At 46.6% G+C, this 14,735-nt stretch overlaps 2 protein-coding genes across 2 annotated transcripts in view; one reads left to right on the top strand and one right to left on the bottom strand.

Annotated features, from left to right (window-relative positions):
* Positions 1-233: 233 nt before the first annotated feature.
* Positions 234-3,166, top strand: chac2 (ChaC, cation transport regulator homolog 2 (E. coli)). Its single transcript, XM_084669310.1, has 3 exons — positions 234-714; positions 887-922; positions 1,550-3,166. The coding sequence occupies exons 1-3, from the start codon at positions 580-582 to the stop codon at positions 1,919-1,921; spliced, it is 543 nt and encodes a 180-aa protein (XP_084525436.1). The 5' UTR covers positions 234-579; the 3' UTR covers positions 1,922-3,166.
* Positions 3,167-5,733: 2,567 nt separating this feature from the next.
* psme4b (proteasome activator subunit 4b) overlaps positions 5,734-14,735 on the bottom strand; it is a 21,848-nt gene continuing 12,846 nt past the window's right edge. Inside the window, exons 26-47 of the mRNA XM_084670164.1 lie at positions 14,640-14,702; positions 14,449-14,544; positions 13,810-13,941; positions 13,024-13,233; positions 12,668-12,804; positions 12,522-12,575; positions 12,095-12,224; positions 11,880-11,961; positions 11,636-11,789; positions 11,226-11,295; positions 11,011-11,136; positions 10,769-10,921; positions 10,492-10,596; positions 9,065-9,156; positions 8,759-8,890; positions 7,863-8,065; positions 7,690-7,775; positions 7,312-7,440; positions 6,654-6,809; positions 6,183-6,324; positions 5,967-6,100; positions 5,734-5,868 (exon numbers count right to left, since the gene is read on the bottom strand). Coding sequence (XP_084526290.1) covers positions 5,734-5,868; positions 5,967-6,100; positions 6,183-6,324; positions 6,654-6,809; positions 7,312-7,440; positions 7,690-7,775; positions 7,863-8,065; positions 8,759-8,890; positions 9,065-9,156; positions 10,492-10,596; positions 10,769-10,921; positions 11,011-11,136; positions 11,226-11,295; positions 11,636-11,789; positions 11,880-11,961; positions 12,095-12,224; positions 12,522-12,575; positions 12,668-12,804; positions 13,024-13,233; positions 13,810-13,941; positions 14,449-14,544; positions 14,640-14,702 — 2,721 coding nt within the window. The remainder of the gene's footprint in view (positions 5,869-5,966; positions 6,101-6,182; positions 6,325-6,653; positions 6,810-7,311; positions 7,441-7,689; positions 7,776-7,862; positions 8,066-8,758; positions 8,891-9,064; positions 9,157-10,491; positions 10,597-10,768; positions 10,922-11,010; positions 11,137-11,225; positions 11,296-11,635; positions 11,790-11,879; positions 11,962-12,094; positions 12,225-12,521; positions 12,576-12,667; positions 12,805-13,023; positions 13,234-13,809; positions 13,942-14,448; positions 14,545-14,639; positions 14,703-14,735) is intronic.

The following is a 14,735-nucleotide window of genomic DNA, read 5'->3' as shown; positions in this document are numbered from 1 at the left end:
GTGTATTTTTAATACAATAAATATACTTATAATTATAACATTTACTATGCAGAGCAGTAGCCTATTTAGCAGTAGACGATTTGATAAAAACATCAATATTTATTGTTAAGTCTTAGCACCATCTGGTGTTCGAAACATGCCATTATAATCCTGAAACATGCCATTACAATCGCCTTTAGCGAGCCGAACAAGAGTCGGTTCTTGAGTTCTGTACAAGTTGTCTTAGGAATCGACAGATTCATAAGTAGTCTGTCCATCCACGAACGTACTGTGTTCGCAAGCAGAAAACATGCTACAAATAGTAGCATATGTTTGCTGCGTCTGTTAGTTATATAAATTAGTTACTGTAAACTCTCAGTATAGCCTACTATAAACTGTCTGCCAGTGCTTGCAAAAACATGAAATAGTTATGATTTATGAAGGCTAAGTTCAATGTAATAATAGCTACAGTAGCTGGCTAGCTAATGCTCGCTAAATTCAGATAGCTACCAGCTAATCTAGGCTAACTCGCATACAGTAGCTTCTATGTAAGCTGGCTAGCTAACACCAGTAGTTTGTTTGTGGTGTTAAGTTGTTGCCATGTGGGTTTTTGGATACGGTTCTCTAATATGGAAAGTTGATTTTCCTTATGAGGAGAAACGTGTGGGCTTCATCAAAGGTTTTAGTCGCCGGTTCTGGCAGGGCAGCACCGATCACCGTGGAGTGCCTGGAAAGGTGAGCCTGGACTGGAGAAACTGTACCTAACTACGTTTGCTATAAAATAGCTAACCAGCTAGCTTGGTAGAATAGCCAACGTTAGCTTGCTCATGGTCAGGGACTGTGTCTAACCTTTCTTGATTGTTGAGAGTGAGATAGTAATCATTCTCTCGCGTCTTTTCCCTTCCAGCCTGGACGGGTCGTCACCCTTGTGGAAGAGGCTGAGGTGAGCGGAGACGGCACATATTTCAAGTGTCAAGTTTATTACTGTAGTAGCCATTTGTAACAAGTACAGGTACCTCTCGACAAACCCTAGCGGGCTTTCTAAAACTATAATAAATAACCTGTTATAAATACAAAGCCTACTTTTAGTGCAAACTCATACCTAATATACCCTATATAATATAGTAATAATTTGAAAATGTGAATACTAATGAATAATTCACCTAGCAACTGAGAATACCTAAATAAGGAATATAGGCTGACCTCAAAAGCCAGGGTCAGGGTACTGTTTTCCACCTGTTCTGCTACACCACAGTACATTTACAGCCGTGTCAGTGACTTGGAGAAGTCAGGGTATGAAGTATTGGGACTTCCAGGTCTAGAAAGGTTATGGACATTAATAAAATCCTTTACTATCCTTGAAAGGAAAAGTCATGAACATCTTTGAGACAATACGTAAGCCTGAAGTAGGCTAAAACTTTGAAAGGGCAACGGTGTCATATAAACTGACGGTGCAGAAATTCTGTTACTACAACAACAGATCAGAGAAGATCCACAACCCGACTAATGTGTCTTTATCTGTCTGTCTCCATCTCTCTACCTGATTGTAAATATTGTGTGTGCCCTCCAGGGGTGTGTGTGGGGTGTGGCGTACAAACTGCCAACAGGGAGAGAGGAAGAAGTGAAGCGTTACCTCGACTACCGGGAGAAGGGTGGTTACCGGGTCATCACTGTGACCTTCCACCCCCGGCCACCCCTCACCCCGCCCCCCGGTGAAGCGCTGCTCTACATTGGCTCCCATGACAACCCAGACTACCTCGGCCCCGCCCCGCTGGAGCACATAGCCAATCAGATTGTGGATGCGGTAGGGCCAAGTGGACGGAACACTGAGTACCTGTTCCAATTGGCTGAGGCTTTGAGGACGATCCTGCCTGAGGACTCGGACTCACATCTGTTCTCCTTGGAGACTCTGGTCAGAGAGAGACTACAAGGAGCTCAGTAACACACACATGCAGACTGGTACAGAGCCTAAAGAGGACAGCCAGTATGACTTGACTTAACAGAACTAGAACTCTCCGTCTTCATGGTAACGGGGCAGGGCTGTGTTGTCTGTATATTGTACCAGTGCTTAATTTGTGCCGGATCCTGCCAGAACAGGAGACCTCTCTGGTTTTGAATGTCTGTGTTCCGGTACCTATTTGCGGCAATCCGGTACCTCGTGTGGTAAATTACACATGGCGATATGGTCATTTGCGTTTTGTGCAGTCATTTTAACTATTTTAACTTATTGCCATAACATTTGTATAATGCAAACTATTAATAGGTGGGGATTTGAGTAGCCAGCAGGTTGTTTCAGCACTGTGTTGCCCAAAGAAATCTCACCAGAAGTCACTATTGGCTCTGAAAAGTAGCTTAAAGTTGCAAGATGACTATGTAAATTCAAACCAAATTGTGCCCCTCATCCACACCCAGCTGCAGGGTGGGGGGGTGGGCGTAACTTAACATGACTGTCGGCTATGACAACATGGAGGTACAGTTACAGTTATTTTGCTGCTCCTCAACGATAGATTTTCAAAGTAGCTAAATTGTCAACACTACGTGTTCTGGAACCCATGCCTGCCGCGTCACCCCTCCGTCTCATGCACTTTGCCTTCTTGCACTTTCCGATTTACAAATTAAGCATAACAAACACTTGTCCCTACTAGCTGCTGGCAGTCTACAGTTAATCAAGACTTTTCAATGTAGCCATAACTAATATACATATAATTGTATACTTGTCCTTGAAATGCAAAATGTGATGGCATCCAGCACAATACAAGATGATGTAAGAAATGCCGTCAGTGTCGGAGCACCATGAGTAGCTGGGCAGTGTGGTCCTCACTGTTGGTTTGTAATGTTTGATTGGATGGAAAGACACGAGGCTGCAGTAACCTGAAGTGTGCACTGTGAGTTGGTTATAAATCAGATCAGTAACACCTGGAAGAGCCCTCAGATCGGAGTGTTAATCCCTTTTATGGCCGCTGTAAATTGATCAATTAGGTGGACTGCTGGGTAGCGATGAGGCACTGTTGACAGTCTACACCCATATAAAGTATTACCTGTGCAATTTGAGCTTTTACTATTGATTTCTGTGTTAACCGGAGGGCACATTTATAGAGCTGGTATTTACACCTGCCACATGCAGGTTTTGTTGATGCCTTGTCTGCACACTTGGTTCCTCTAAATAAAAACACACCTATTCATTCGAGTCTGAAACAGGTTTCATTGCCAACACAACAGTCAAAGTGTTAATAATTCAAACTAATTATGGCAAATAACCCAAACAAATACATGGTGACAAGTTCCTGCATGGATGACTGAATGTATCTTCAGAAGGGTTGAAGTCAAGATTCGACTGTTGTTGACATGACAACAGAGGTACGTCCATCAAAGCCAAACCTGAAAAAGAAGACGTCTATATTCTACTCGAGTCAAATCCACACACACTCCCAGTGGTCCGAAGTCCTGTTTATTGGCTTTGGTCTACAGCACAGCTATAGAACATGTTTGGCACTACGCTACATCTGTACTCTTTCAGAGAGGAACACCTGAAACATTATTCAGATCAGTGCATATTAAAGTCAACCATCCCACCAGTCCTACTGCAGGGACTGTGAACAAGGAGAGGCCTTGGGCAGAGAGAGAGAGAGGGAAAGAGACAGAGAGGGAGGGGGAGAGAGAGGGAGGGAGAGAGAGAGAGAGGGAAATAGACAGTGAGGGAGGGAGAGAGAGAGGGAGGGGGAGAGAGGGAGGGAGAGAGAGAGAGAGGGAGAGAGAGAAAGAGACAGAGAGGGAGGGGGAGAGAGGGAGAGAGAGAGGGAGAGAGAGAGAGAGGGAAAGAGACAGAGAGGGAAAGAGACAGAGAGGGAAAGAGACAGTGAGGGAGGGGGAGAGAGAGAGAGGGAAAGAGACAGTGAGGGAGGGAGAGAGAGAGGGAGGGGAGAGAGAGGTAGGCCTTGGGCAGTGAGAGAGAGAGGGAGGGAGGCCTTGGGCAGTGAGAGAAAGAGGGAGAGAGAGGGAGGGAGAGAGAGAGGTAGGGAGAGGCCTTGGGCACGTGAGTTTTCTATGTTTTCCATGTTTATGATCTGTCCTGGAGCACTTTGAATTTGAAAGGATGCGCTGAACTTTAACTCCTGTCAGGGAAGGTATTTTCATTCCTACTTGGTATCTCCTACTGTGGTCCTTCCAGGCCTATACTGCTGCTGGTGTTGGTTCCGGTTCATTTCACAGGGTTCTTTGCTTTCTGTTTCCCCTCAGCATTTAAAATGCAAGCTCCATTAGATTCAGATTGGATTATTGACTTGGCAAGCTAATAACTGGCCATGAAGAAGTCCTTGGTTGCTCTGGCAGTGTGTTTGTGGTGAGTGTCTTGCTGCATGAGGACCCGCTGTCCAATGAGTTTAGAGCCATTTGGTTGTATCTGGGCAGATCATAGTTTTCTCTGTTCTTTTTTTCCTGTACTACACAGAGTGAAACCTCCTGCTGCTCTCAGTAGTCACGTCATCAGTGAAGACAGGGAGCCTGTTCCCACGGCAGCCACACATGTCCTGACATGACCAAGCTTCACAGGTGAGGTGGGATCCTTGTGGACATGGTTATGCTTTCCAGCACTCTTTATTCCAGAACATTCCAGGATCTTGAGGTACTTTGTATTAAACAGTAATGCTGTTCACGTATGTTCTTGATGCCTACATCCTGGAGGTTGTCTGGTCTGTTGGGCTCATCCTGTTTTTCTTCTTACAACAGAGAGTATTTACTAACCATACACTAGTGGTCTTGTCTGGTCAGCCAGGTTGTCTTCATATATCAGATTACCAGTGCTTAATGGACCAATAGTTGGGCCACAACCACAATATGGGAAATGTTATGGCAGCAAGATGATTTAGCTTCGAACCAACAGCTCTACCATGCACACACTAACAGCTCAAAGGCATACATTTTGTTACTGAAACAGCTGTGAAGTCCATTGAACAAATACTGGAAGTCTACTAAAAGTGTCATTTTTCTGTCATATCTAAAGAGGCCAAATTAAGCTAACTGAACTTCTTAGTCATGACATCATCGTGTCAGTGAAAGATGACTAATATATACAATGAATCGTGTCAATGAGCAAGGATTTGTGTTGCTCACGGATTAACAAAAGGTAACAATAGAGACGTTTTAAAGTATATGCAGATATATACGTTTCTGAACAGCAGGCTGACTAAATCCCTCACTCTCCCTATACACACACCAGTGTTCACCTGGCACCACCCACTCTACATCCACTGCATTGTCACTTCCATTCTTGCTCTTCATTTAAAGTCAAAACTACAACTTTGTTCCAGTTGTCTGGCGAAAAATGCTGAGGAGGTTAACAGGTGGGAAGCAGAGAAAAGAGAGAGGACAAGGATTAGTGCATACAAAAAAAGAAGACTAGTAAGTGATAGCAAAGGTGTCTTCTAGTGCTTTTCCACAAGTAGCGATTAGGCGACTGACATCATGTTGAGGGAGATGTTCAGACCGTAGACTGATTAGGATTATGTGGGAACATTCTGTTACCCGTCTAAACGTTGTAGGAGGGTAAGGGTAATGTGGTAAGTTTGTAGTAATGTTGTACCTGTCTAGATGTAGTAGCAGAGTTAAGGTCATGTTGTGGTAAGATAATACCTGTCTAGATGTTGTAGGAGGGTTAGGATAATGTTGTGGTAAAGTTGTGGTAAGGTTGTACCTGTCTAGGCATAGTAGGAGGGTTAGGGTAATGTTGTGGTAATGTTGTGGTAAGGTTGTACCTGCCTAGGCGTAGTAGCAGGGGGACACCAGCAGGTCAGTGAGCACCAGCAGCTGGTCATCTGTGAAGCGCTGGCGGTGGTTTTGCCAGTTGTCATGGTGAGTACGTCTGAAGTCTGACAGAGTTTTCTTCACCGTCAACTACGAAGCATAAGAGACCCAATGCTAGTTCCAGATAATAGACTATTTTGTGTGTGTGTGTGCGTGTTACCAAGTTACTTGGGTGCAACAGTGTGTACCTCTATGGGCTGCGGGTCATTGAGGTGGTTGCTAAGGTCCATGAGGATCTGGGGCATCCAGACAGGGACGTCATAGGGACACGACAGGATGCAGGCGCTGAGGCCCAGAACGCCCGCATGGCGGCGAACCAGGTCTGCACACACGCACAGTTTCAACCTCAAATCACATCGGGAATCACAAATACTACGAGTGTGTGCATGTGTATGTGTGTGCACCTGTGGAAGACAGCTCTCTGCTCCTGGCCCTGGGGAGGGGGGTCTGACTGAGGGACTGGAGCTGGCTCTGCAGACTGGCGTCCAGGGGAAAGAACTGACACTGAAGGAAACCACTCAGGGTGGTCCCGGCCATGTCTCTGACCTGGAGCACAACAGGAACAGAGACAGACAGGGAGACCGAGAGACACACACAGAGAGTGGGGAAGAGAGAGAGATAGAGAGAGAGAGAGAGAGAGGGGGGAGAAAAAGAGAGGGGGAGGGAGGAGGGAAAGAGAGAGAGTGACAGGAGGAAAGAAAGAAAGAAAGAAAGAAAGGAGGCAAAAAGGAAGGGGAGGGATGGTGGAGCAAGAACGAGAGGAGAAGACAACGATGAGAAGGGAGATCCCCTGATCATCTGACACAGTCAGTGCTGCGGGTCATGCCTAGCCTACGGTGTCTTCTGCTGGGAGGGTTTGCTGTCCCCATGGTTACCTCCAGCTGCTCGTCTTGCAGCAGCTGCAGCACCAGGGCCCGGATGCTGAGCACCTGCGCGGGCAGAGCCAGGATGGTGAACAGGTTGTAGAACACCATGATCTGCAGGTAGGACAGCACCGAGTGACGCGCGTGCCACGAGCGATGGGACGACATCTGCAGGGAGGGGACCAAAGGGGAGAGAGACGGATGCGAAGGGATGGACAACGGGAAGGGGGGGGGAGTGATAGAAGGGTGAGGGGAAGAAAAGAAGGTGTAAAACGGGGAGGAAAAGGGAGAGTTGGAGAATCCTAATTCCACACAGAGCTGAGGTGATGACCTGTGATGTGAGCAAAACCAACAGGTGTGTGGAAGTGTGTGGTTGGCTGTCTGAGTGAGTGAGTAGTGTGTGGTAGGGTATGGAGTGAGTTCTTACATTTTTAAATTCTATATTTAAGGACTACATGCACTTTTTAAGATGATTTTATGTTTACTGTATGCACCTGCCCAACAAAGTAAATTCCCTGTTTTCGTACACTTACTTGGCGATTCTAAGTGAGTTCGAGCAGGAGTGTGTGTGTGACTGTTTGTGTGGAAGAATGTTTGGGTAAGTGAGCAGGTGAGTGAGTTACTTCTAGCAAGAGAGTGTGTGTGTGTGTGTGTGTGTGTGTGTGTGTACCTCCTGCAGAGCAGCCAGGACTGTGGGGATCTGCTCCGGGTAGAGCAGCCCCTGGGACATGAGAGAGAGACAGGTGCGAGCATCCTGTTTCATCTCATCATAGTTCTCATCCATCTCCACCGGAGCAATCTGGACCCAGACACAGGCGGAGAGGCCAGGGAAGACGTCGTTAAAAAATCATTTGGAGTCGGTGAATGGACAGTAATGGAGTTTTAGGGAAGAGTTAGAATGAATGTGTAATGACGCTGTCTTGGTTGAGTTGTCAGGGTCTTGGGAAAGTGCGTGCGTGCGTGTCTGCCTATGGGAGTGTCTGTGTGTGTCTGTGTCTATGTGTGTGTCTGTGTGTGTGTCTGTGTGTGTGTCTGTGTGTGTGTGAACCTTGAAGAGCAGGGGGAGGAGCTGCAGCTGCTGTTCCACAGGAGTCGTGAAGGTTCGTCCAGCGCTGGCCATCAACCACTTCAACACTGGCAAACACAAACAAGAGAGGGTTACCATGGTGCCACAGGCCCCTCCCCTCTCCCCGGCCCTGCAGGGCCGCCGTGGAGGCCCACCTGTCTTGAGGAGCTTGATGGCCTGGGTCTTCTCGTCAGGCTCCTGGAGGCTCTCCTCGCGGACGTGGTTGTGGATCTCCTGCTCCGAGGTCAGGGGCTTGAGCCGGGCCAGGACCCTGCTGGTGAAGTCGGCCACGTGGGGGGAGCAGGTGGGGCGCGTGTGGGGCAGCGCCACGTCGATCATGAAGATGTACGTCAGCACACTGGGGGGAGGGAGAGAGAGAGAGGAAGGGAAGATTACACAGCAGCAAAGAAAGCAAAGAACTTCTGCTGGGACCCACTGCTATCACCTTAAGATTGTAGGCTGGAAGACAGCCCTGCCCTTGGGTGACTCACTGTTGCACTGACATACATACTGTCATATGTTGATAAGTAAGGGTCAAGATGTGATCTGATTGGTTGATCTACAGATAACAGTTTGGAATGAAGCATTGTTCTGTGGATTCTTGATCTCCTGAGGGTGTTTCCTACTCCTTCTTCCTCACCTCTTACTTTTTCTCTCTCTGGTATACAATAATCATGGTATAGTAGGTAAGATTTAACTTTCACTTTGTAACATGTTTGCCTCGTCATTGATTTAATTTACTTGAAATGTTATTAAAGATCAATTGTATTTTATGATAATCTAACTAAACCTGTTGAATCAATGAACTACAATTCCATCATGTCTGGTTCATATTAACATTAATATACAAATATTCATTAATACATTGTCCAGTTTACCCCTTTTCCATTAGATGAAGGGGCAAAGTTTTGGTTGTTTGGCCCATGTTAACACTGCTTCAAGCTAAAAGACTATGAAAGCTGGCGCTGAAACATCATAGAAAACGAAGAAGGAACTTATTAAAGAGTAAAGAGACCCGACCTTTGATATTTCATATGAAGTGTGTGTGTACCTGCCGATGCGCTCCCTCACGTTCTTGTACACCTGTGTGAGTTTGGGCTCCAGGTAAGCCAGCAGTCTGTGTAGCAGCTCAGGAACCCTCCACTCCTGCTGGGCCAGGCCCCCCTGCAGCACGTACAGCAGGCTGGAGGAGAGGGGATGAGAGATGACACATGAGAGATGAGAAACCAAGGGTCATGAAATAGTCATGTGTGCCACATCTCACAGCTCAGCTCAGCCTACTTTTAGAAATCATGTCGAGAGGAGAAGAGGACAGGGTATTTTAGGTGAACACACACACACACACACACACACTGACCTGGCGTCCCTGAATGACCCCCCCTCACCACTGAGGGGGCTCTCCATCAGCAGCTCAAACAGCCAGTGCAGCTTCCTGGGGTCCCGGCCCGCCTGCAACACACACACACACACACGCGCAGCCTCTTCAACTGGGTGTTGACTTACCCTATAAGTATATTCTAAGTGTGTATACATATATGTGTGTATATTCTATGTATGTATGTGTGTATATCCTATGTATGTATGTATGTGTGTATATTCTATGTATGTATGTGTGTATATTATATGTATGTATGTGTGTATATTATATGTGTGCATATTCTATGTGTGTATATTCTAGGTATGTATATGTGTGTATATTCTAGGTATGTATATGTGTGTATATTCTATGTGTGTATATTCTATGTGTGTATATTCTAGGTATGTATATGTGTGCATATTCTATGTGTGTATATTCTAGGTATGTATACCTGGGGCCTGTCCCATAAAGGCTGCTCAAAAAAGATGGGATTAAAGAACCCAACCCTGACTTGAATGAACCTAACAAGTCAGTCGGGGCTAAAGCGGTTCCATAAAGGCCAATTCTAGTTCACGCAGTCCTACTCATTCAAGTCAGATTCCAGAAGTCAAGATAAATGGGGACGCACCCTATTGTTAGGAAGCCTGAGAGGTAGAACATGGATCATAGCTTGTCTTTATGACATGTACTATGACAGCTCATCCACCACTTCATCCAAATCAAATGACATGACATGAACGATAGGCTACGTATGTCAAGGGTATAACAATTATTGAATAAAAACACACATCCTCTAAACACATCTGAATTAAAGTTTTTTTTGGTTTTGTTTTTTTACCAATAATCAATATAGTAACCATTAGCCTAACTTTTTAACTTGGTTTTTGTGTCGGAAAAATAGAGAATTTAGGCTATGGATTTTGGTTCATTTTTCAATTGCAAGCTACTGTTAAGTATTAGCTAGCTATGATAATTATACCTGGCTAATTTAGAATGAGATATGTAACATAGCCTAAACATTTGATTTCACAAACTACCATATAGTCATACATTTAACATAGGCTATGTAGGTTTTTATCACTCTGAAATCATTGTTCATCATTGTTTAATGCATACAATTTTATTTTATTTAAGTTGATTTCCTATAAATGTACATATTGAACTGATAGTGGTATGAAAAAAAAGGCATCACGCCAGATAGTCCGTTGGTGAATCATTGTTTTCCCATTGGGTCAGTGTTAAGCAACAACACTAACACAGTTAGTTTTGCAGCACAAGTTGCCATAGTAACTGACTTTGAACTAAATTGAATTGGTTTTATGGAACTGAATGAACTGGAAATGAGTCAGACTAACTGACATAAGCCTGGCTTATTCAGAAAATGTGCTTTATGGAACAGGGCCCCTATATTTTATGTATTTACGTACACATGCTGTCGCGATGCAGGTGCCCCAGTCTGTGTACGTTTCCACTGTGATGTTGGACAATGCTGTCCGGATGAGAGGCCCCAAAAGCTTCCACATGCTTTCCACCTACACACACACACACACCCACACACACATATATACACCCACACACACATTTATACATCCACTCACACACACACACACACACACACAAACAAGCTTGGATTATTAGACCGCAACAGTGGCTACAATGCCCAATGAGTGGTGTGTGTGTGTGTGTGTGTGTGTGCGTGTGTACCTTGCTGTAGCTCCAGTGCTTACTGCCCCTGATTAGGCCAGCTGCGACCTCACACACACACCTCTGGGAGCTCTCGTGAGAGTCCCCAGCCAGCTGCTCCAGGTGGGGCCATAACAATGGCAGGAGCGCAGCGCCATAGTTGCGGAACAGCCCCTGTCAGGTACACACAGAAGCATAAATGGTTGGAGAGCACACAAGGATCGCGTGTGTGCGTGCGCGCGCGTGTCTGAGACAGTGTGTACCTTAAACAGGCAGAATCGACGAGGACTGAAACTGTCCTTGCCTTTGCGATCCTCCAGAGACAGGAACTCAATCAGCTGGCCAACGAACTCTGGGTCGATGAAATGTTCATAGATGATCTTCTCACCCTGAGAACACACGCACATACAGTTCACACGTACAGGAATGTAGAGACTACTATGGTAACCCACACAGGAGTGTGCGCGTGGATGTGTACCTCACACATCTCCTCATATTCCAGGGCTTCCTTTGGCTGTTCTCCATACGGTGCATAGATGACGATCTCTCTGCTCACATGGCCAGGGTCCACACGAGAGATGGATGGACACATGGATGAATGGACAATCATCAGTCGGTCAGTCAGTCAGTTAGTCAATCATTCAGTCAGTCAGTTAGTCAATTAGATTTACATTTACATTTAGTCATTTAGCTGACGCTTATCCAGAGCGACTTACAGTGAGTACAGGGGTATTCTCCCTGAGGCAAGTAGGGTGAAGTGTCTTGCCCAAGGACACGACATCATTTCGCACGGCCGGGAATTGAACCGACAACCTTCTGATGAATAGCCCGACTCCCTAACCGCTCAGCCATTTGACCCTAGTCAGCCAGCTAGCCAGTCAGTCTTACCTCGGCCACGTGTAATAGCCCCAGTGAGTCTTCTCCACATAGTTCAGAGAGTTCCACTGTTCCTGGCTGAGGGGGAGCCTGTTGCTGTCGTACTGTAACCAGCGGTTTGAATCCCTGTCCCCCACACACAGGTGCTCCGAGTCGACTATACCACCTAGACACAAACACAATTGACACAGTGTAACTTGGACTCAATGACGGCAGCGTGTGTCTGTTCCCTCGGTCGAGCTGTGCGTTTACTCACTGATGTCCCGGGGCTTCAGAGACACTTTCTTGCGTGGTCTCTTCAGCTGTTTTAAGATGGCAGCTACAGTGCATATGGCCACCTAGGGGATTAGGAGGAGAAACTGACGCTTTGGAAACAAGTCCTTCATGTTGCTCCCAGTCTGCTACCCAGATAGACCACACAACGTAGACACACAAACACACACACACACACACACACACAGGGACAGACACCTTGCGTATGCTGAGTGAGTCGTGCGTGAGGCCTTGTGTGAAGTACAGGATAGCATCCGGAGGGAGGGGGTGGTCGTCTCTCAGTTGAAGAGAGAGCAGGTCTGTAGCCATGTGCTCAAACTTCCACGGCCTGAACACACACACACACACAGATTCTTTGATAGAACACACGTACAACATCCATGTACACCAAGACAACATCATTTCTATACCCCGTCCACACACCCTGAGGCAGCCGTGTCTAATGATGCAAATGACGATGCCACTTTATGACCATTTCATGAAGTTATTGTAGTCACGGGCTGAGGAAGGGCTGTTTCTGAAACTCCATTTGTCTTCACTTACATTGTGGAGGAAAGGGGCTGGAATCTCCAAAACCCTACACACAACACACATGTTCACAAAAATACACACAACCAACACTCACAGGTCTTTGTCTTCAAGGCAGTCCAGGAGGTCGTTGACAAGCTTCTCATACTTCCTACAGAAGACAGGATGTACGTGTGAGTGTGTGAGTGAGTGTGTGTGAGTGTGTGTGAGTGTGTGAGGAGGTGAGTGTATGTCCATGCTAACCTGACGGCCACTAGGTTTCTGATTCGCTGACGCTGAAGGCCCTCCTTCAGCTCCTGTTTGGTCGGAGCCTCCAAGCTGGGGGCGGGGATTTGAGATGCAAAGATCTCATTGGCTGTTTCTACACAGCTGTCAGATACCTGGAAGAGACAGTGACCACAGAGGGGAGCAAATCAGACACCAACAGGATGGGTATGGTGTGTGTGTGTACAGTGTGTGTGTGTGTGTGTGTATGGCGGGTGTGGTGTGTGTATGTGTTTAGATGTGTGTACAGTATGTGTATGGTGTATGATGTGTACATGGTGTGTGTACATGGTGTGTGTGTGTGTATGGTGTGTGTGTGTGTGTGTGTAACACACCGTAAAGTGAAGGCCTATCGTCTCGTGCTGCCGGTGGATCTTGTCTGTGATGTCATCAAGGAGCCGTCCAATGGAGGGCTTCTCCAGGGTCATGGACGGAGAGAGACCACAGCGAACCAGAGCCGGCCACACCTCCCCGACACAGTCCCAGTCTCTCACGCTGGCCAGACACACCCCCCCGTACACCCCCAGCAGACAGTACAGCGCGCCCTGGAGAAACAAAGCGTCACTCCTGGACAGTCTCATGTGTCTGTGTGTGTGTGTCTGTGTGTGTGTGTCTGTGTGTGTGTGTCAGTGGCGGCGGCTGCTCTTTCAAACACGGGAAGCTTATTTTTGGCCTACATCCTAAAAACGTTCCATTTATTTGGCTAGTTCACTGGCTAGTTCACCCCTACGACACTAGCCTAACCTACTGAATGAATTCATGAATGATCGAACGATCTAACAAAAAATATTAATCTCGAAGGAGGAAATGTGATAATTAGGTTAATCTGAAACAAGGAACTGTTCAAAGCAGCCCCATTGAAGTCCATAGAAGCTGAGCTTTAACAGGGAAATGTACAGTGGCACTACGGGAATGTATGAGAAGGAAATCAGTCAGTCGACCTGCTAATATGAAGCTGATTCTGAACGAACTTGTCTTCGATATAAACGTGTTCGAATGCATTTAAAATGTTAACACAATAGTAAATATTTGACCATGAATTTTTTGAAATGTTAGGGGAAGCTGAGCTTGCAGTCTTAAAGAAATTGCCACTGGTGTATGTGTGTGTGCGTGTTTTGTACCTTGAACTGCTGATGTGTCCTTGAGGTGTGTTGTGGAGAGAGCAGTTTGAGGATTCGGGGAGCCACATCTCTGTAGGAGAGAGTGAAGGTTCCCAACGCAGCCATCAACACAGCCTGGGCCCTGCTACGCACCTACACACACACACACACACACACACACCACACCACACACAAACACCACACCACACACACACACACCACACACACACACACCACACACAAACCACACCACACACACACACCACACCACACACACACACACACACCACACACACACCACACACGCCACACACACCACACACACACCACACAAACACACACACCACACACAAACACACACCACACACACATACACACCACACACACACGCACATACCACACACACGGACACACACACACACACACCACACACAAACCACACCACACACACCACACAAACACACACACACACCACACACAAACACACACCACACACACACGCACATACCACACACACGGACACACACACACACACACCACACACAAACACGCAAGGACGCGCACACACACAGGCTGGGTGAATATACTGAGTTCTAGAGGTAGCAATGTAAGGATGTTGTATGTATGTATGTGTGTGTGTGTGTGTGTGTGTGTGTCTACCTGACTATAGGTGCTCGTAGACAGGAGCAGAAGATCTCCCATCAGCTCCTGGTGGACCATCTTGTATTCACAGCCCTCACAAACCAGCTTCCTCATCTGAACACACCCGCTAGTTACACACAGCATACTGCACAACAACCCCACTACACAGCCATCACTTGACCATTATAGATGACCATTAGCCAACTGACCTCGTGCTGCAACAACACTCTGTCGATGAGCAGAGCGCGAATGTGCTGCTTCTTCCCATGGAGCTACAGAGAAACACACTAGCTGAGCTGTGCCGC

Source organism: Hypomesus nipponensis, chromosome 13 (assembly GCF_054491055.1).
Source record: "Hypomesus nipponensis isolate SF chromosome 13, ASM5449105v1, whole genome shotgun sequence".
NCBI classification, from domain to species: domain Eukaryota; kingdom Metazoa; phylum Chordata; class Actinopteri; order Osmeriformes; family Osmeridae; genus Hypomesus; species Hypomesus nipponensis.
Note: the sequence above shows the minus strand (reverse complement) of the source record. Positions and strands in the feature narration are given on the sequence as shown.

Coding starts and splice junctions, on each gene's coding strand:
- chac2 (XM_084669310.1), top strand. CDS start 580: ATGTGGGTTTTTGGATACGGTTCTCTAATATGGAAAGTTGATTTTCCT. Junction 715..886: donor ACCGTGGAGTGCCTGGAAAG/GTGAGCCTGGAC, acceptor TTTCCCTTCCAG/CCTGGACGGGTCGTCACCCT. Junction 923..1,549: donor CCCTTGTGGAAGAGGCTGAG/GTGAGCGGAGAC, acceptor TGTGCCCTCCAG/GGGTGTGTGTGGGGTGTGGC.